This window comes from Tachyglossus aculeatus, chromosome 22 (genome assembly GCF_015852505.1).
Source record: "Tachyglossus aculeatus isolate mTacAcu1 chromosome 22, mTacAcu1.pri, whole genome shotgun sequence".
Classification (NCBI taxonomy): Eukaryota; Metazoa; Chordata; class Mammalia; order Monotremata; family Tachyglossidae; genus Tachyglossus; species Tachyglossus aculeatus.
The window spans coordinates 44926488-44948722 of record NC_052087.1 but is presented as its reverse complement, the minus strand read 5'-3'; the positions used below and the strand labels follow the sequence as shown (position 1 = coordinate 44948722).

The 22235-nt window shown below is 42.1% G+C and overlaps 1 protein-coding gene across 1 annotated transcript in view; it reads left to right on the top strand.

Moving 5' to 3' along the window:
• Positions 1–22235, top strand: part of SOX6 (SRY-box transcription factor 6) — a 379449-nt gene that overhangs the window by 299225 nt on the left and 57989 nt on the right. Inside the window, exon 12 of the mRNA XM_038764241.1 lies at positions 103–314. Coding sequence (XP_038620169.1) covers positions 103–314 — 212 coding nt within the window. The remainder of the gene's footprint in view (positions 1–102; positions 315–22235) is intronic.

Genomic DNA, 22235 nt, shown 5'->3' with positions numbered 1-22235 from the left:
TTCTAGCGTAGTTTAGCCTTTCATGGGGCGAAGATCGAAAGCACAGGTAAGGGCAGAATCTGGCTGCTTGCACATTCTAACGAGGTAGTACTGTGTTTGCAGATATCCTGTCCAGCCTCAACTCCCCTGCCCTGTTTGGGGACCAGGACACAGTGATGAAAGCCATTCAGGAGGCTCGAAAGATGAGAGAACAGATCCAGCGAGAGCAACAACAGCAGCAGCAGCAGCAGCCGCAACCCCCACCACCGCTCGGTGTCGATGGAAAGCTAACCTCCATGAGTAACTTGGGTCTGAACAACTGCAGGAATGAGAAGGTAAGTCTTTCTCTTCTGCCCCAACCCACCGTTGGCTTCCAAGACTGTTCTCGTACTTGCCCGACTCTCGTTCGAGACCTGAGGCCTGACAGGGCCTGAGGAGCCGAGTGGCCTAGTGGATAGAGCACAGGCCTGGGAGTCAGAAGGATGTGGGCTCTAATCCCAGCTCCACCACTCGTCTGGTGTGTGACCTTGGGCAAGTCACTTAAGCTCTGTGCCTCAGTTGCTTCATCTGCAAGTTAGGTTGACACCCTGAGTTAGGATATCACACTGTAGCCCCCTACCAGTTTTGAATCATTGCTTCTTCTTCAAAGTGATAGCCATTCAGGTGCATGTTGGTGAGTCTTCAAAGGTTTGAGCTCAAAGATTTGAGATCTACTCCACCTCCATCTCTTCTGACATAATGTGCCATCCCCATAGGAGCCAGGGGTGGGCATCAAGGTTCTCTGATCAAGGTGTAGTGGATAGAGCATGGGCTTGGGAGTCAGAAGGTTATGAGTTCTGCTCTGTGACCTTGGACAAGTCACTTCACTTCCCTGAGCCTCGGTTACCTCATCTGTAAAATGAGGATAGTATATGCCTGGCACATAGTAAGCACTTAACAAATACCACAGTTATTATTTTTATTATTGTTATTCTCTGTGACCTGGTGGGACTGGCTGTGAGCCAGCAGCAGTGTTTGCCAAGCACTGTCCTAGGCACTGGGATAGAGAAGTAAAGGGACTTTCCCAAGGTCACACATCAAGCAAATCATAGAGCTTGTTTAAGAACCCAGGTGCTCCTTCTCGCAGGCTCCTTCTGCTTCCAATAGTCCATGTTGCTTCCCCAAATACTTACAGAACACGGGCATCAGACGCATGCATCAATAGAACACTCAGGGGCATTTCCACAGGAAAGCTCAATCACAAATCTACATACAGGGGACCACACCATGCTCCCAGGGACACAGTGATCCGTGGACGCAGACACACTAGGATTCAGGCCAAAAATACCAGGAGAAAAGGGTTAGAAGATAATGTAGCAGAAGGCAGGAGGAGAAAACCAGCAAGAATGGAAGAAGCACATCACCTCCCTAACCCAGATGAAGAAGATGTTATCTGAAGGTAGGTGCTGTAACCCAGAATCCTTAAGTATTCATAGCATTTGAGTGTATGAATTGATTGGTAATACAGTAGAGGTGATTGCACTCTATGGATTCCATTGCTACCCAATTTTTTTCCCCCACTTCTCTTCCTCACACTCTCTCTCTCTCTCTCTCCGCTCTCCATCCAGTACTCTTAAGTTCCCAACTGGTAGATCTGTGATTCCATCAGTCAGTTAATGATATTTATTGGGAGCTGACTGTGTGCAGAGTGCTGTACTAAGCACTTGGGAAAAAATTGCAAAGCAGAGTTGGTAGATATGATCCCATCACGATGAGGCAAAGAATTAGACCCGCTGTACCTAAAATAAGAATCTCTGTGCCTCAGATCATATGTTGGATTATTTTTTTTAATGGTATTTGTTAAGCGCTTACTATGTGCTAGGCACTGTACTAAGCACATTATTGGAAAATGCCTCCATGACTTTTGTTGGTAGGATCTGTATTTGAAGCATTTGAAATAGAATGTGTTTAGTAAACAAAGTTCTAGGAAAAGACATTTAGAGTTGTCATTCCAGAAGCTGTTTGGAATACCTCAGTGGATTTTTTTATCTTCCCGTTGCTAGTGTTGTTTTTGACATTCAGCGGTGTACCAGGTATTGGGTGGAATTCCAAGCTTGGCAAAAGGCCTTGCCAGCCTTTTAAAAGAAGAGAAAACCCAAAATATGGGAGAGACCTGCAGTAAGGCAAACTTTTTGGTGACTGCCTGGCATAAAATTCCTTTCTTCTGGAAAATGCAGAAAGGTGCAGACACAGTAAGAACACAAATGATAGGGTACGTTCCTTGAAATCAATCAGTCAATCAATCAATCGTATTTATTGAGTGCTTACTGTGTGCAGAGCACTGTACTAAGCGCTTGGGAAGTACAAGTTGGCAACATATAGAGACGGTCCCTACCCAACAGTGGGCTCACAGTCTAGAAGGGGGAGACAGAGAACAAAACAAAACATATTAACAAAATAAAATAAATAGAATAGATATGTACAAGTAAAATAAATAAATAGAGTAATAAATACATACATACATATATACATATATACAGGTGCTGTGGGGAAGGGAAGGAGGTAAGGCGGGGGGGGTGGAGAGGGGGAGGAGGGGGAGAGGAAGGAGGGGGCTCAGTCTGGGAAGACCTCCTGGAGGAGGTGCGCTCTCAGTAGGGCCTTGAAGGGAGGAAGAGAGCTAGCTTGGCAGATGTGGGGAGGGAGGGCATTCCAGGCCAGGGGGATGACGTGGGCCAGGGGTCGACGGCGGGACAGGCGAGAATTTGGCATGGTGAGGAGATTAGCGGCAGAGGAGTGGAGGGTGCAGGCAGGGCTGTAGAAGGAGAGAAAGGAGGTGAGGTAGGTGGGGGCGAGGTGATGGAGAGCCTTGAAGCCGGGGTGAGGAGTTTGAAACAACTATGCCAGTCTCAGTTTGTCTAGTCTAAATGTCATCAGTTTAAGGATGCAGTCAAGACAAAGACATGTCCAAATTAGGATATTGTGCCTTGCATTCTGCAATATATAGCCTACACATTTGTGCTCTCTTGAAATCTTAGAACTCTCCTTAATATGTATTATAATAACCTTCCAATATATTTTTTTAATCCCTGCCGAAAGATGTATAATCATTATTCAAAATAATAACACGCTGATTCAAATATAGACCACAATTATTGTTAAATACATTTTAGATGTGTATGGTAATATTATGAACTATAAGCTAGATACCCCCTTATGCATACATATATGTTGAGATGCATATTTACCCTCAGAGATGTTACAGTTTATTGGCTAAATCCATAAGAAAAAGATTTTGGGCCCAATAGGCCATAACGGCCCCTTGGGAAGCGGATTCCGGTTTACTGCATCACCAGGAAGTCAGGGACTGTTAAATCTGTGGCTAGTAGACACGGCAGAGTGGAACTGTTCCTTGAGAGTTGTTTCACTCCATCACGGCAGTGTGGCTGGTGCCCAGGGTGGAAGAAATTCTGCTCTTCTTCAGTCCCTTCTGAAACAGCTGGGGAAAAAATGGCAGCCGGGTGCTTGACTTTTCTAGTGAGAAAGTACTATCTCTGGTCTATAAATCTGATGCTAATAATAATAATTGCAGTATTAAGTGCTTAGTATATGCCGGGCACTTTTCTAAGTGCTGGAGTAGGTATAAGCAAAGCGGGTTGGGCACAATCCTTGTCCCATCTAGGGCTCATGGTCTTAATCCCCATTTTACAGATGAGGTATCTGAGGCATAGAGAAGTTGACTTGCCTAAGGTCACACTAATAATAGTAATAATAATAATATTTAATATAATATAATAAGCCTCTCAGGGTCACACCTGGAGAGTTACCAGTACTGTACCAGTCTCAACTACGGGAAGCAGTCAGGCAGAAGCATCCATTTCATTCCTAGCTTGGGCAGTGGCTAGCAAGTGGAAGGCAATCTTCTACAAGTCAAAACTCACCTGTGCTGGGCAGCAGCAGCATGGGAGAGAATAAAGGGCTAAGACTCAAGTTTACCATGCATAAGGAGGCAATGGTAAACCACTTCCGTATTTTGACCAAGAAAACTCTATGGATATACTACCAGAACAATTGCAGATGGAGGTGGGGTATTCTGGGAGGGATGTGTCCATGACGTCGCTATGGGTCAGAGACAACTCGATGGCATAAAACAAGACAAAAATAATACAGTAATTATAATAATAAGTATTTTTGTTAAGCACTTATTGTGTGCCAAACACTGTTCTAAGCACTGAGGTAAATACAAGCTAATCAGGTTGGATGCAATCTCTGTCTCACTCGGGACCCGCACTCTTATCCCCATTTTTTACAGATGAGGTAGCTGAGGCACAGAGAAGTGATGTGCTCAAGGTCACACAGCAGACGTGGTAGAGCTGGGATTAGAACCCAGGTTCCTCTAACTCCCAGACCCATGCTCTATCCACTAGGCCATGCTTCTTCTGTAATGGTATTTATTGAGCACTTGCTACCAGCAGAGTGCCTTACTAAGCACATGGGAAAATATAATTTAGAGGAGTAAATGTTTGGTGTGATTTGATCATACTGTGAATTAATCCTTGCCAACTTTTGTTGTTGGGATATTTCAGCTCTACAGCCTTGTAGTCATAGTGCTACACAATTGCATTTTAAATCAGCCCCTTTTGACTTACACCCTGGGTCAAGCTGGCTGAATGGCAAGAGATCTAGATGGCATTCCCCTCTTCAACCTTGAGTTCTCATGTTTTTCAAGGGATCCATTAGTTGTAATTGAATGTCTGTTGTGTACAGAGCACTGTATTAAGTGCTCAGATGAGTACAATAAAATTAGTAGTCACGGTCCCTACTCTCAAGAATCTCACTATGTAGCAGATAGAATTTAAAATGAATGACAGCTAAGAGGAAGAATAGAAAGAAAGATATGAACATGACTTAGTGCTTAAGTAATGTGGCAAGTAAGATGTACATAAATTGTGTGGGAAGTAAAGAGTACTTAAGTGGTTAGGAGTCACAGAAGTGATGAAGTAGAAGTTGTGTGGTTATAAACTGGGGAGATTAGAAATGAATTGGGGAAGGCCTCCTGGAGGAGATGTGATCTCAGAAGGGCTTTGAAGATAAGGAGAGCAGTAGACTGCCCATCCACCTCAACTCAAACAGAAACTCCTTACCATTCATTGTCTTTAAAGCACTCAACTGCCTTGCCTTCTCCTTCCTTACCTCCCTACTACTACCCAGCCCACCCACTTTGCTCCTCAAATGCCAGCCTACTTACTGTACCTCAGTCTTGTCCATCTCACCATCTTGCCCCCGACCTCTCATCTTACATCCCGCCTCTAGCCCGGAACACCCTCCTTCTTGATATCCGACAGATGATCACTTTTCCCACCTTCAAAGCTTAAAAGGGCATTTCCTTCAAGAGGCCTTCCCTGACTAGTCTTCTCCCACTCCCTTCTACATTGCCCTTGCACTTAGATTTGCACCCTTTATTCACCCCTCCCTCAGTCCCACCACACTAATGTTTATATATGTAATTTATTTATTTATATTAACGTCTGGCTCCCCCTCTAGACTGAAAGCTCATTGTAGACAGCCTTCTCTCTGATCTCATCAGCCTTCTCTCTGATCCCATCAGCCTTCTCTCTGATCTCCCATCCTCGTGTCTCTCCCCACTTCAATCCATACTTCATGCTGCAGCCCGGATTGTCTTTGTCCAGATACGCTCTGGGCATGTTACTCCCCTCCTCAAAAATCTCCAGTGGCTACCAATCAATCTGTGCATCAGGCAGAAACTCTTCACCCTGGGCTTCAAGGCTCTCCATCACCTCGCCCCCTCCTACCTCACCTCCCTTCTCTCCTTCTACAGCCCACCCCGCGCCCTCCACTCCTCTGCCGCTAATCTCCTCAATTTACCTCGTTCTCGCCTGTTCCGCCATCGACCCCCGGCCCACATCATCCCCCGGGCCTGGAATGCCCTCCCTCTCCCCATCCGCCGAGCTAGCTCTCTTCCTCCCTTCAAGGCCCTACTGAGAGCTCACCTCCTCCAGGAGGCCTTCCCAGACTGAGCCCCTTCCTTCCTCTCCCCCTCGTCCCCCTCTCCTTCCCCCCCATCTTACCTCCTTCCCTTCCCCACAGCACCTGTATATATGTATATATGTTTGTACATATTTATTTCTCTATTTATTTATTTATTTTACTTGTACATATCTATTCTATTTATTTTATTTTCTTGGTATGTTTGGTTTTGCTCTCTGTCTCCCCCTTTTAGACTGTGAGCCCACTATTGGGTAGGGACTGTCTCTATATGTTGCCAACTTGTACTTCCCAAGCGCTTAGTACAGTGCTCTGCACACAGTAAGCGCTCAATAAATACGATTGATGATGATAGACAGGGAAAGTGCCTACCAAAGCTGTTATGCTATACTCTGTTATGTTGAGAAGCAGCATGCATAGCTTAGTCGATAGAGCATGGGCCTGGGAGTCAGAAGGTCGTGGGTTCTATAGAGAAGCAGCGTGGCTTAGTGGAAAGAGCCCGGGTTTTGGAGTCAGAGACCATGGGTTCGAATCCTGGCTCTGCCACATGTCTGCTGTGTGACCTTGAGCAAGCCACTTAACTTCTCTGAGCCTCAGTTACCTCATCTGTAAAATGGGGATTAAGACTGTGAGCCCCACGTGGGACAACCTGATTATGTTGTATCCCCCCAGCGCTTAGAACAGTGCTTTGCACATAGTAAGTGCTTAACAAATGCCATTGTTATTATTATTATTATGATTATTCTAATCCCAGCTCTGCTACTAGTCTGCTGTGTGATCTTGGGCAAGTCACTTCACTTCTTTGGGCCTCAGTTCCCTCATCTGGAAAATGGGTATTGAGAATGTGAGCCCCATGTGGGACAGGGACTGTGTCCAACCTGATTAGCTTGTACCCACCCCAGTGCTTAATACAGTGCCTGGCACATAGGAAGCACTCAACAAATATCATCATTATTATTACTCTCCCGAGCTCTTAGTGCAGTGTTCTGCACACAGTAAGCACTTGATAAATATAATTGATTGGTTGATTGAAGCAGAAGGGAAGATGTGAACCAGATTCTATCCTTCTTTGACCTCCACTGACCACTTCCCAGGAGACTGCTGGCCCAACTCTCATTGCCTGGTTTTCCCTATTAGAGAAGACCAAAACATAAGTGTGGAATGTAACCTCATTATGATCACCATCAAGGAAATTCAGGATTGGAAAAACGAGACCTATGGAAAAAGAGTTAGAATTCTTCAGTGCAGAGAAGAAAAGACTAAGGGTGATTTAGAAATGGTACTCATGGATAAGGGGGGATTTTAGGTAGGGCTTATTGGTCTGCTTTCCCTATTGCCTTGGAGGATGCTAGCAGAAATGATTCTCCACAGCAGTGTGTTAACTCTGAGGAATAATTTCCTGACAGACAGGAACAGTTGTTCAACACTTACAAAGGAATTTGTGAAAACTTTTCTGGACTGTTTTAAAAACAATACGCTTTGTATGGGGCCCTTAATTTTGCCTCAAGACTATAGATGGACTTCTCCTGATCCTGTCCAGTCCTTAGATCCTGCATTTCTGTCACCCAGCATGGCCAAACTTCCTTCCAGTGGCTATGTTGCCAACTTGTACTTCCCAAGCGCTTAGTACAGTGCTCTGCACACAGTAAGCGCTCAATAAATACGATTGATGATGATGATGATGTGGCTTTTGGGGAGACAAAACCTTTTTCCCTAACTACATGTATAGAGCTGTGGAATTTGCATGTGGACCAGTAGGAGTACAATGGCCTTTGACAGTAATAATTTAAGTCTATTTCAATATAAATTCCATCCAGAGTTGGATATCGCCAGTGATCTACCACGTACTGTGGTTTAGATGAACAGTGATAGAATTTCCATCTGGGATTTTTAGAAGTCTCTAACTTTCCAGGCGTCCTGAGAAAACTACACCGATTCACAGTATCAAAGTGATGTTTCTTTCACAGAGGGAAATAGCACCCTAAGCACTACACTTCTTTCTGGTGTGGTTGCCTTTTCTGCAAAGAAGTATCGATGTTCCTCGCCAATATTCTCTCACGAATCTGAATATTAGAATTTCAACTGATGTAATACTGCCCCCTTTTATTAGAAATGAAAACATGCTGGACCTGAAACCCTTGGCATTGCAGTTTGCAACATTTCCATGTTATTGATATAGTTGTTTCATATATTCACTGTTGTATGCCAGGGTAAGTTTAGACATGAGATCAATACTGCTGTACAACAGTAAGTGAAAGGAGCATTGTGAACAAATTGTGAGGCAGGGTGTGTTTTGAATGAGGTCCTCAGGCAGTCCCTGGACTGAGAAGATTTTGTTACTCTTCAGAGGTGCACATAGTAATGAAGCATCAAGACTGTCACTTTTGTTTGCAGTCTATTGACACGTTCAGTTGCAGTGCTTTTCTAAATCGACCTGTGCCTGGAGAACAATAGACCACATTGTTTTAGGAGGCCTGCTCTAGAACTAAAGTTGACTCTGATTACAATACAGCTCACACACGGAGCGCTGGGATGAATTTCCTGGGCATAATTAGGAATATATTAGGTACAAATTGAAACCCAAGTATCTTGCAGGAAGGGGTGCCCAACTTGCATTAGAAGTTTTCCAATGACCCCTCTTCAGTCCTGAATAGATACTGGCAACTTCTGCTCTGTAAAGGTGCATATTGTGCTTCACACTGAGAGCCAGATTTTCAGCTCCCATTGCATGAAACACGTCTGCACTTTCCACCTAGTGGAAAGACAGTGTGCTACCATAGCTACCTTCTTTTGTTTTGCCAAAAATTGAGGAACTAATAAAAACCACACATCTGAGATTCAAATCTCAACTGTAAAGTAATGAGCCCAAAAATAATATGCTGAAGAAAAGCCTCCCAGATGTGCCAAAAGTATATTTCTCAGTATAATTCAGTCACATATGGGCTGATCTACCGTTCAGTAATGTGATAAAGAAGCAAAGCTTGTTTTTCCAATTGGGACAATTAACAACAACCACTTACAGTTTCTGTATATTGGGATAGTGACTGGATGTAACCAGCGCTTAAGTTCCTTTTATTTCTGTTGTCAGGGCTACTTAATGGGTTGCTTAGCTACTACTTTAAGACCTAAAGCATCAAAAAACTTCTTTGGCCCCTTTCCGCCATCCACTTTAAATAATAGGAAATTGCTGAGCTCACAGGATTGTCAGGCAAATGGTACATGCAAGAAAGGGGAGAAAAGCTTTGTTTCAGTGTACACTACCTTCTTTAAGCCTCAAAGGAATGAGCAATCTTCCCTTTAGGTGGAGTCCAATTAAAATGGATCTTCTGATGGATGATTAAAAAATAAGGAATTGCAATAAATTATTTTGCATAAATCCCCCCAAAGGGTGTTAGTGGCTTTGCTATTTACATGCAAAGTTCATCAGTTATGATCCTATAGTTTTTTTAATGGCATTTAAGTGCTTACTGCATGTCACTATTCTTAGTTCTAGGGTAGATTCAAGTTAATTAGGCTAGACATAATCTCTGTCTGGCATTGGGCTCACAGTCTAAGTAAGAGGGAGAAATTAATCCCCATTTTAAAGTTGAGGAAACTGAGGCACAGAGAAGTGGTTAGCTCATGGCAAACAATTCACAGAGCCAGGATAAGAACCCAGGTCTTATGATTTCCAGGCCTGTGCTCTTTCCACTAGATCATTCTGCTTCTCAAGAAAGCCCTCCATCACCCCTAATGACTTGACTTCCTACTTTATTGAGAAAATTGAAACTATCAGGTGTGATTTCCCCTAAAATCTCCCCTGCTTCTCCTCAGTCCCTGCCTCCTCCTGCCCCTTCTTCAACTGAGCCCATTGTTAGGTAGGGACTGTCTCTATATGTTGCCAACTTGTACTTCCCAAGTGCTTAGTTCAGTGCTCTGCACACAGTAAGCACTCAATAAATACGATTGAATGAATGAATGAATGAAGCTTTCCCAGCAGTATCTCAAGAGGAGAGCTCCTGCCTTCTCTCAAAAATCCACCCCCTCCACCTGCATAGCCAACCCCATCCCTTCCACCATTTCAAAACACTTGCCCCCTCTCTTCTTCCTTTCCTGACTGCCCTCTTCAACAGTTCACTGTTCATTCTCCAAAGACTTCTTCCCACTGCTTTCAAAAGTGCTCATGTCTCCCCATTATAAAAATAACTTTCCTTTACCCCATGGCTCCCTCCAGCTATCGCCCCATCTCCCTCTTACCATTCCTCTTCAAACTCCTTGAGCGAATTGTCTAAACCCACTGTCTCAAGTTCTCTTCCAGTTATCTCCTTGACCGCCACCAAGCTGGCTTCTATCCCCTTCACTGTAGAGAAACTGACCTCTCAAAGGTCACAAACGATATCCTTCTTAGCCCAATCCAATTGCCTCTACTCAATCAATCAATCAATCAATCAATCGTATTTATTGAGCACTTACTATGTGCAGAGCACTGTACTAAGCGCTTGGGAAGTACAAATTGGCATCACATAGAGACAGTCCCTACCCAACAGTGGGCTCACAGTCTAAAAGGGGGAGACAGAGAACAGAACCAAACATACCAACAAAATAAAATAAGTAGGATAGAAATGTACAAGTAAAATAAATAAATAAATAAATAAATAAATAGAGTAATAAATATGTACAGCCATATATACATATATACAGGTGCTGTGGGGAAGGGAAGGAGGTAAGACGGGGGGATGGAGAGGGGGACGAGGGGGAGAGGAAAGAAGGGGCTCAGTCTGGGAAGGCCTCCTGGAGGAGGTGAGCTCTCAGCAAGGCCTTGAAGGGAGGAAGAGAGCTAGCTTAGCAGATGGGCAGAGGGAGGGCATTCCAGGCCCGGGGGATGACGTGGGCCGGGGGTCGATGGCGGGACAGGCGAGAGCGAGGTACAGTGAGGAGATTAGTGGTGGAGGAGCGGAGGGTGCGGGCTGGGCAGTAGAAGGAGAGAAGGGAGGTGAGGTAGGAGGGGGCGAGGTGATGGAGAGCCTTGAAGCCGAGGGTGAGGAGTTTCTGCCTGATGCGCAGATTGATCGGTAGCCATTGGAGGTTTTTGAGGAGGGGAGTAATATGTCCAGAGCGTTTCTGGACAAAGATAATCCGGGCAGCAGCATGAAGTATGGATTGAAGTGGAGAGAGACACGAGGATGGGAGATCAGAGAGAAGGCTAGTGCAGTAGTCCAGACGGGATAGGATGAGAGCTTGAATTAGCAGGATAGCGGTTTGGATGGAGAGGAAAGGGCGGATCTTGGCAATGTACTCCATCTTAATCCTCCTTGATCTCTCAGCTGCCTTTACCTTAGACTGTGAGCCTTATGTGGAACCAGTACCATATCTGATCTGATTATATTGTATCTACCACAGCGCTTAGATATCAGTTGATCAAAAGTATTTCTCGAACATTTGCTCTGGGCAGACCACTGTACTATGTGCTTAGGAGAGTGCCATAGAATTGCTAGAAATGATCCGTGGCCTCAAGGGTCTTACATTCTAGCAGAGTAAGCAGACATTAAAATCAATTACAGGTAAGGGACAGCAATAGGGTACTATACTAAGCATTTAGGAGAGTGCAATAAAGTTAGTAGACATGATGCTTGATTTCAAAGGGCTTTCACTGCACTAAGTGCTTCAGAGAGTACATTAGAGTTAGCAGACGTGATCTGTACCCTGAATAGGCATAAGTTCTAGCAGAGTAGACAATCTAGCAGAGTAGGCAGACATTGAAATCAGTTACCAGTAGCGGAAAGCAATAGAACACTGTATTAAGCGCTTAGGAGAGTACCCCAGAGTTAATAGACATGATCCTTGCCCTCAAGGGGTGTACAATCCAGCAGAGTAGGCAGATGTTAAAATTATAGCTAAGGGGAAATGGTATAATGAAAGGACATGTATGTAACTGCAGCAGAGCACGTGAGTACCCAAGTGCTTCTCTAAAGCTGCTTTGGGGCCATATCTCAGGTCTCATACAGATCTTAGTACAGTGCTCTGCACACAGTAAGCACTCAATAAATATGAACGAATGAATCTCGTGTGTGCTTTAGATTTTCAAGAAATGAGTACTTTCTGACTCAAACACCTGGCCACCAGTGAGGCTGAGTGCAAAAAACATGGGTCAAGAGACCCAGACCCAGGTTCTAGACTCAGCTCTGACCCTGGCCTGCTGTGTTACCTAGGGCAAGTCACTTCATCTTTGTTGCTCTCAGTTTTCTCACCTGTAAAATGGAGATAAAATACCTCCTCTCCCCTCTTGGACTGTGAGCTCCATGACAGACAGGAGTTGTGCCTGATCTAATTCCCCCCAGCAGTTAGCACAGTGCTAGTATCTTGTAAACATTACTTACTACATTCCATAATCTACTAGCTTGGCGAAATCGAGAGAAGGACATGTTTCTGTTAGAGGGATGTTCACTTGACTTGGCATAAACTAAAATCACTCTGTTCATTGTTCAAGACCTTTTATGCTGCTCTCCTTCCCTTCCTAAGTTTAGATTTTGGCCTGTTGCAGTTTAAGCATTTTGGCACAAATGCAGTAATAAATACACCCACAAGCATAATCATCCTTGAATTATCCCACATGTCATGAATGACTAAGTCGATAAACAGGATATCCTCAATAGAAATGACAAACACGGGGCAGAAGACTCTGTCAGAGATCTAGGCTATCAGAGTGGTTATCATTGTTGCTGTCAGTTCTCTTAAATTAACTCGGAAAGCACAACATAAAAAGGTACCCTGCAGTTGATTATCTTTTAAAGTAGATAAATTCGACTTAGGTGACCTTTTGTGTTCACTGGAAGTTTTCAAACATTTGATTTCCTTAAAATACACATCGCAGTTTGCAAGGAATTTTTGGTTTTGCATATTTTTAAAATGTAGAATTTGAGGATGATATAATACATTAGTGGCCTGCAAATAAGATCAAACTATTGCTTTGAAATGCTTCCATTTTTGTGAAAACTTTTCAGCAGACCCTCATTTTTTAATGGAAATGAAAGCTGTTCTTTTTCACTGAAATAATGCAGATTTTGCTAGACTTAATCAAACATGGAAAACTGAAAGTTTGGGCTCAATTTAAAATACCGAATTATAACCTTGACTAATGGTGTTTTAACGTCTTCCAATTCCAGGTCAGATTAACTCTGAACATGTAAAACGATGAAAGTATCGGTGTAGCAATTTAGCTAAAAAATGAAATTAGTACTGTAGAACCATGATTAGACTATCCAAAGAAATGTTAGTGAGCAACTTCAGTTGCTACTAGAAGAATTCTTCCAATGAAATTGGCAGGCCACTTCTCGAGTCTGCGCTCTCAGTGGGTAACTGTATCTTGGCTCAGAATTAGGAACTTTAGAAGCTATATAAACACTTGTTGTCCACTGAATGCCATTTGGTAACTTTTAGCCTTATCAGAGATTCTCCCCACAGATAAAGTATCTTTAAAAAAGAATGAGTGGACTGGGAAATTTACAGTTTGTTCTACAAAACTAACAAAAAAAGTGACAGATGTTGATTATTTGCATTTGAACCTGACACTGAGAATGGGAAGTCAAGAGTCTGGTCACTGAGGACTATGAAGACTTTCAAAATCTCCTTTTTCCCGCTTAACTCCCCCTAGCCAAGGTGCGTGTTCTCCGCTGATATTTAAATCCAATACTGTCAGTTCTTTTGCACCTTTTCATTAGTAGAGGTATGGGCCAGAAACGTATCTGCTAATTCTATTGTATTGTACTCTCTCAAGCTCTTACTACAGTGCTCTGCACATAGTAAGTGCTCAATAAATACCATTGATCAATTTAGGTTTACTGTTTCAGAGTTTTTATTTTCAGAAAAATTACCTTCCTTATGATCAACTTTTGGCAAGAATTACAGTCTTAGCCTTTTTTTAGACAGGGTTGTTAGCTGTCTGTGAATTAGATGGTTCCATCCTCCAAAGAGATGACCTTTAAACAAGGCATTACCCACTTGTATTTATTTGTGAAAACCCCGTAACCCCTTTTTTTGCTTATTAGTCATGTTACCCACAGAACCAAATCTACAAATACAAAAAGCATCTTATTAGAGGTATTCTTCTAGAGCTTCTCCATTCCCAGTAATCTCCATCTCCCTACAAGGATACACTGGTTAAGAAGCTACTTTCCCTTTGCAAAGGATTGAGCTTTCCAGAGTGGGGTTGGGACTTGAGTGCTTACTGTGTGTTAAGTGCTTGGGAGAGTATAGTAGAGTTGGCAGACACAATCCCTGCTGACAAGGAGCTTTACAGAGGTGATATTTGATATCTGTAGCACTCTAGATGGAGGAGGTTCATTCATTCATTTAGTCAGTCATATTTATTGAGCACTTACTCTGTGCAGAGCACTGTACTAAGCGCTTGCAAAGTACAGGAGATCTGGGGATTGTTCCAGATCTTTTTTCCTAATATATTATTCAACCTTTCTATAACTCATTGGCCACTAGATTTTTTTAATCGGAAACCTCCCTGAGTACAAGCAAGAAATTCAATTTGAAGGAAATGTTTTAATGAAATATTTTCTAGTTTGGAGCCAATTCTTATGTGAGAAAAATCTATATGCTAGTTACTTTTTATAGCATTTATTAATCAATCAATCAATCGTATTTATTGAGCACTTACTGTATGCAGAGCACTGTACTAAGTGCTTGGGAAGTACAAGTTGGCAACATATAGAGACAGTCCCTACCCAGCAGTGGGCTCACAGTCTAGAAGGGGGAGACAGAGAACAAAACCAAACATATTAACAAAATTAAATAAATAGAATAGATATGTACAAGTAAAATAAATAAATAAATAGAGTAATAAATATGTACAAACATAAATACATATATACAGGTGCTGTGGGGTAGGGAAGGAGGTAAGACGGGGGGATGGAGAGGGGGGCGAGGGGGAGAGGAAGGAAGGGGCTCAGTCTGGGAAGGCCTCCTGGAGGAGGTGAGCTCTCAGTAGGGCCTTGAAGGGAGGAAGAGAGCTAGCTTGGCGGATGGGGAGAGGGAGGGCATTCCAGGCCAGGGGGATGATGTGGGCTGGGGGTCGACGGTGGGACAGGCTAGAACAAAGGACGGTGAGGAGATTAGCAGCAGAGGAGCGGAGGGTGCGGGGTGGGCTGTAGAAGGAGAGAAGGGAGGTGAGGTAGGAGGGGGCGAGGTGATGGAGAGCCTTGAAGCCGAGGGTGAGGAGTTTCTGCCTGATGCACAGATTGATTGGTAGCCACTGGAGATTTTTGAGGAGGGGAGTAACATGCCCAGAGCGTTTCTGGACAAAGACAATCCGGGCTGCAGCATGAAGTATGGATTGAAGTGGGGAGAGACACGAGGATGGGAGATCAGAGAGAAGGCTGATGCAGTAGTCCAGACAGGATAGGATGAGAGCTTGAACGAGCAGGGTAGAGGTTTGGATGGAGAGTAAAGGGCGGATCTTGGCAATGTTGCGGAGCTGAGACCGGCAGGTTTTTAAGTGCTTATTATTAAGTGCTTATTATTATTATTATTAAGTTATTAACTTATTAAGTGCTTACTTTGTGCCAGGACCTGTACTAAGTGCTGGGGGAGATACAAGCTAATCAGGGTGGACACAGTCCATGTCCCTCATGGAGCTCACATTCTTAATCCTCACTGACTGTACAGATGAAGAAACTGAGGCACAACTTAAGTGACTTGTCCAAGGTCACATAGTAGGCAAGTGGAGGAGCCGCTATTTAAACACAGGTCTTTCCAACTCCCAGGCCCGTGCTCTATCCATTAGGCCATGCTGCTTCTCAAACCTTTTAATTTTCCCATCATATAGATATGGGTTATTGCCTTATCTCTCTCCCTCTCTCTCCTAGCAATAGTTCATTTCTGTAGAAATGACTTTCACCTAAGATTGCATCTCTTCCAAGAGGCCTTCCCTGACTAAGCCCATTTTCCCTGACTCCTTCTCTCTTCTGTGTTGCATACGCACATGGATCTGTACCCTTTGGGAACTCGGTGTTCACCCAAACCTCAGCCCCACTCCACTTACGTATATATCTATAAAATATTTGTTTATATTAGTGTCTTTCTTCCCCCCTCAACTGTAAACTCATCATGGGCAGGGATCATGTCTATCAACTTTGTTGTATTACACACACCCACACCCCCCAATGCATAGTACAGTGCTATTCACACAATAAACAGTCAATAAATGTCACTGAGTGATTGGCTGATTGATTGTCCCAGCAGAATGGAGAGGGCCATGCTTTGGAAAGGGATGTCCCCTGGGGTGGGAGGACATCACTATTAGCACACTTCAACCAATCAATCAATCAATTAATCAGTGGTATTTATTGAGTGTTTTCTGTGTGCATTTGGGAGATTACAGCACAGCAGTATAGCAGACACATTCCCTGCCCACAACGAGCTTACAGTCTAGAGGGTCTCCAGCACCTCTGCCTCCCATCATCACTTCTCTGTCATGACTGGAATAAAAACATGGCACATAGTAAAGTGCTTGGGTAGGGGGTCTATAAATTATTCCTGCCGTTCTGCCTCTTTCTTCGTCTCAGTCATTCCTGCTGTTAATATCTCTTTCTTCATCTCTTGCTGCTCTTCTTACCATTTAATGTTATAACGATGGCAATCAGTGGTATTTATTGAGCACTGACAGGGTGCAGAGCACTGAACTAAGCACTTTGGAGAGTATAATACAGCAGAGTTGGTAGACACATTCCCTGCTCACAACAAGCTTACAATCTAGAGGGGGAGACAGACCTTTATATGAATAAATAATTTATGGATAGGCACATAAATGCTGGGTGGCAGAAAAAATAAATAGCAGAGGTGGGTGGGTTTGGAAGTGAGGCTCACACCATAGGCCCTGTAAAGCTGTGTTGCAGCAGCCTCAATTGTGAAGTTTCTGGCTACTGGTAGGGTGCAGTCTCTGACCACTGTTAGAGATTTTCCTAAGCTCCTTCACTAGTCTTCCGCAGCTGCTATATCTGTGTCCTTTCACACCCTCTTGTTAAGTGAAATGTTTGCATTCAACTGGTAGCATTTCAAACCTCTGCTGTTTAACACAGAAAAGGGAACTTTTATGGAAAGGCCCAGGCTCTAATTTTCTCAGGTTTGCCCCAGAAGGAGGTTCTGGCATTAATTTTGTTGTATTTCCTTATTCAGGCCTAACACATGCTGAACCCTCACCCCACCATTACCCCTAGCCCTAACCATCCTCTGACATGGACTGTCCAAGACACTGGAATCTGAACATTTCTTCATTCTTCATTCCATTTTCACCCACTACTGGAGGTTATGCCCTGGTTTGAGTTCTGTGAGTCAGTCGGTCAGTTGTATTTATGGAGCACTTACTGTGTACAGAGCACTGTACTAAGCACTTGGGAGAGTATAATATAATGATATAACAGACATATTCCTTGCCCACAACGAGCTTACAGTCTTGAGACTGTAAAGTTCCAGACCTTTTCATACTAAAACACTGTATATACCTAAGATAATAAGTCAGTTTGAATTCAAACTAAGTCCTAGTTTTAGTTTTGGCCTGAGGTGAACCAGACCTTATGAAATTTGCAGCGGAGAAGCTTGGGTATAGAGTGAGCCATTCAGCTGCGTTAACTCTGGGAACTTACCTGAACATTCACGGTAGAAACTCCAGGGTTAAGAAAGCCAGTCTTAGCTCTTCTTAGCATTGACAGGGTGGCCTGTTTTGAGCCAAGTACGTAGCTTTTTTCATTTTTATTATTTGCAAAGGAAAGAGGGTAGTGATTATCTGGCTTATAGTTTGTTATGAAGACAGTAGGGACGGATGTGATTGAGAAGTCTTTGCACATGGTTTGTGAGCACCACAGAATGTATGGAAATAATAAATGACTCCCCTGGTTTGGACTGTCTGTAGTCCATAAACCATAGCATCTGAACTGGCTGAAATCCGCTGCCTAGGTCTGATAGCGTGAATAAGGAACACACCAGGCTTTTTTCATAAATAAGACAATTCCTTGTTTGTCATCTTTCTGGGTGGTAGTGGGAAGAGGAGGATGTGGAAAGGAAATGAAGCCTATTTCAAGTCAGTCAGGCCTGTTGTACCATAGATCTTCAGGGTTTAGGGGAAGGATTTATTTTTCCTCAAAGAATTAGCTGAGAACTGAGAATTAGCTAAATGTAGATGGATTTACAGATCAGCACAATGTAGCAAGATCAAAACCCTCTCTGCCTGAGTTAATGAATTTCAGGCAGCTTTCCTAAAACTAGTTTTTTCAGAAGTCATTTCTGAAAGCTTACACACAAAAATTTTTAAAGGTAGCTTAATGGGATAAAGAGAAGGTATAAAATTATCCATGGATAACATTGGAAGGGATATTAAATATTGATTTATCTTCAAGTAAGAATCATACTAAAGGACGAAGCCTGCAGTCAAATTGATTCATCTGGAATGCAGACTGTATCTCTGCATTTAGTACAATGAACACATGAATCTTAAAACAACTGGCAGGGCAAGGGTGAGCATTTCAGTGGCATGGGATGGCCTTCTAAATCTTAAATGAAAGACTTGCACTTCTAACTGACTAATTCCTAAATATATCATCTTGTTTATACTGAGAGTTCTCATTTATTGGGCCTAGGCAATCTCATAATCCAGCTCTTCACATCATATTACCAGTAACAGAGTGAAATCCACAACTGAAGGCCTAGATGAATTTAAGATGGTAATATGGCCAATTCTCTGAGCAAACTTGATGCAGGGCTGTCAGATAAACTGGCCACGCTCGAAGCAATTTTCTGCTATTTCTTTGCTACTGCTTCTTCACTGCCAAATTCAGCTTTTGGTCACAATATAGAATTTGCCGTATGTTAGATTTAACCAGTGAAAAATGAATCGTTCTCCTTTCAGACTTGAAGTAAGCTGTTAATCAGGAAAATTGCCATTTTGTTTTTTGTAAACAGATGCAAAAAATCCATGGTTTCCAACAGCTCTACAGCAAAGCAGTGAAGAGTATCACTAGGAATTTTGCAGAAATGTTTTTTAAAATCACACATATAAGGTTCAAATAAATATCAGGATTTATTCTAGTATGTATTGCTCCGAAATCTTTGTTTTTTCAAAGAATTAGATTTGGTGTACTCAATAATTATTGTGATTGCATATGTCTGTCTGTTATCCCTGAACAGTGCTGTAATGTAGGTCCTTGGTTCTTGTAATACTTTTGGGAGGAGGAGGTGGGCCTGGGAATGATTCTTTGGGATAGAGAGTTTAGAAGAAACTAGCCCCTTTGAAAGTTGTTTCTGTTGGTGCCTAGAATAATTCACTTGACGTTTTCTCAACTGATTCTGCAGATTCCATCCCTAAGCCTTCAAGGAGACCAATTCCCTGAAGTGGAGACCCACCCAATGGCCTTCAAATTCATAATTTGGTTTATGCAATACCTGCTTTTTGCTAAATATCAAGTTTTTACAGTAAAGCTTCAAGTGGGTTTCCTAAGAGAGATCTCAGATCAATCATGTGATTGATCAGCACCATTTTGAGATTAGGATTCCTTTTTAAGGAAAAACAAACAAAACTAATTTCTAAAGAATTTCCAAATTCCTGAGGAGTACCTTTTTCTCTTTCTACCATCACTGGTGGATGCTACAATTTGCATAACAATCCAGGGTGCAATTTAGGAATGTGTAGAGGAGATATATCTTCTCAACTACATTCTAAAAATTAATGCAACATGTCCCCGAAATCCACTTTAACTTTCAAATCATTTTGAACCTTCTTGCATGTAGGATCAGCTGTTTCTGATAGGGTAAGAGAATTGTCAACATTTGCAGCCCGATACAGTTGCATTTTTTGGCCACTCGATGACAAACTTTGTGACACGTGAAGAGAGCCTACCTCATTTACATCAGGACATAATGCACACTATATGTGATATTAAAGCATTAGGATTGGCGGTATGGCCAAAATATGTAGTAATCAGCACGTTTTCTTAAGGCTGAAATAATCAGAGGCACATAGTAGTGATGTGAGAACAAGGGGAAATAACATGGTATAATGATGCTCCTATCATTGTTCCATTGTCATCCATTCTGATGGGTTTGGTTTCCCTCTGAGCGTAACAAAGAAATTGTGAGTGCTTAACAAAATAAAACCCTGAAACCAAACATTGAGCTTCAGGCATTCCACCCAAAAGAGAGAAAAATGCAAAATAAATAGAATGTTGGCACCTGATATATATTATATGTTTATGTATACATATGTGTTTCCTATACATATTTATGCCAGAAATGGGCAAAAGTGCAAAATAAACTGTTGTACATAAACCCATCTTTGTTGACTACACAAAAAAGAATGTTATTATTATTTGCAAACTAAATGGAACTTAAATTCCTATTAAATGGCATTCCTTGACCATCAAGTTAGCATCATATTTAAAAGTATAGCTTTCATTGACAAAAGACATCCTGCAAATATCCAATGACCTAATGCTTTTTTCACACTATCCTCTCCAATATTGTTTAGAATTTTAACGTGCATTCAGTTTGGCTCCCATTTTATGAAGCAGTTTGCCAATTCCTTTTGTACGGACATTTGCAGAATTCCCAAATAACTCGCACATAGAAGTTCAGTAAATAATTGGATGCTGGAATGAACGGATATAGAGGAAACATTGTATCTAGGTTCAGATACAGCTATTTTTCCTTTGTACTTCTCATTGCTCTTGTCATGTTCAGAGAAATGCACTTCGTCACTTCCTACTCATTTTGTCTGCGGGCATAATTTCCCTCATATGTGTATCTTTTACATTCTTCTATATTGTCCGTATTTTATCAGTTGATATGCTCTGCATACAATAAGCATATTTGTACTATTAGAACTATTACTATATGGGACTTTTAAAGGTGAACCGCATTATTGTCATTTACCATTTACATCCTAATATAAAAGTGGATCGATCCTAAATTATACCCCTTCTTGTAGCAATTAATACTATGAATTTTGTTTCATAAGTAAATAGCTTTTGTAGAGCTCAACTCTGAAAAATAATGTTCAGGTTTCCTGTCCAGTAATCAGTGAAAAAAAAAGGACATAAGGGGGAAAATAGGTTCTCCTTAATCACAAGGTTTAAGCATTTTTTAATTTAAAATGGGTGTGGAAATAGGTAATATTTTAATATTGTATTTTCTCTTTCTGAAATAAATTCTCCTCTTCTAATCCTCGTGTTTTGGTTTTCCATCTCTGAAGTGGAGGGATGGTTTCAGCTTCATTCCCCGCAAAGATCTTGTGAAGATTTATCATTGAATACATGCCTAGTACTGCAGGAATTTTAGAAGCAAAATGTCTAGGAATGCAGTGTGCCAGGGTTAGATTGTGGAGTATTAATCTGTATCTTATTGAGTCTGGTGTGCAATGTGACACCACTTAATTGCATGATATTTTGTGGCAACCACAGACTAACTCCCTGTTAACTCTGCTGGGAGTCATGGTAATTATATGGGCATTGGAATCCGTTCTCCCACATCTTCTCAAAACCATACAGTTAACACACTGCTGGACAATGTAACTTTTGTCTTTTTGCACGTTGCTGACTTTGGAATACCTTCCTCTTTATGATGGCATTGAGAATATCAACATTTTCCCCTTTTTGGTTCTTTCACTATTTCTTCAAACTGAATGTTGCCGTTAAAATTAAAAATCAATTTATTGAATTGTAATCATCTTAGAATCTTACTTGTGTGAATCATTCAATATCATCTTTGGCCCAATTCCATATTTGTAAAGGAACACACACTTCCTTAATTTTTTTGTTCATTTTCCCTCATGGTGCAATGAAAAGCTAAAGATGCGGATGGTCAAACACTGATCATTGAAGTGTTATTCAGCACCTTCCTTACCTAATGGCTCACCGCTTACCAGTATCCTCTCATCTCATCTCAAGGAGAGATGTAGTTGACACAAAAGACTAAATGTCTTTGAAAATTGAGATCTCTTGGAACGTTAGAACTTTGGAACTGTAGACCTTGTGGAAGACCACTAATTCCACCACGGGGCAACCTGAAGTCATCATTCTGTCACCAGGAAATGAAAATCAGTTACTCTTTTAAAATACAAATCAACCCTAAAAACCTCTCTCTCTATTAATGTACTCATTTATTAGTGTCTTAATAGTACATGAACATTGTCTGTTGGGCCCCATTTAAACACCTGAGAAGCCTTTTTGCCGGTTTCTAGTTGTTTCCTATTAAAACGTAATAGTATTGGTAGAGAAGAATGGTTGCTTGGTTTTTAGCTGAAG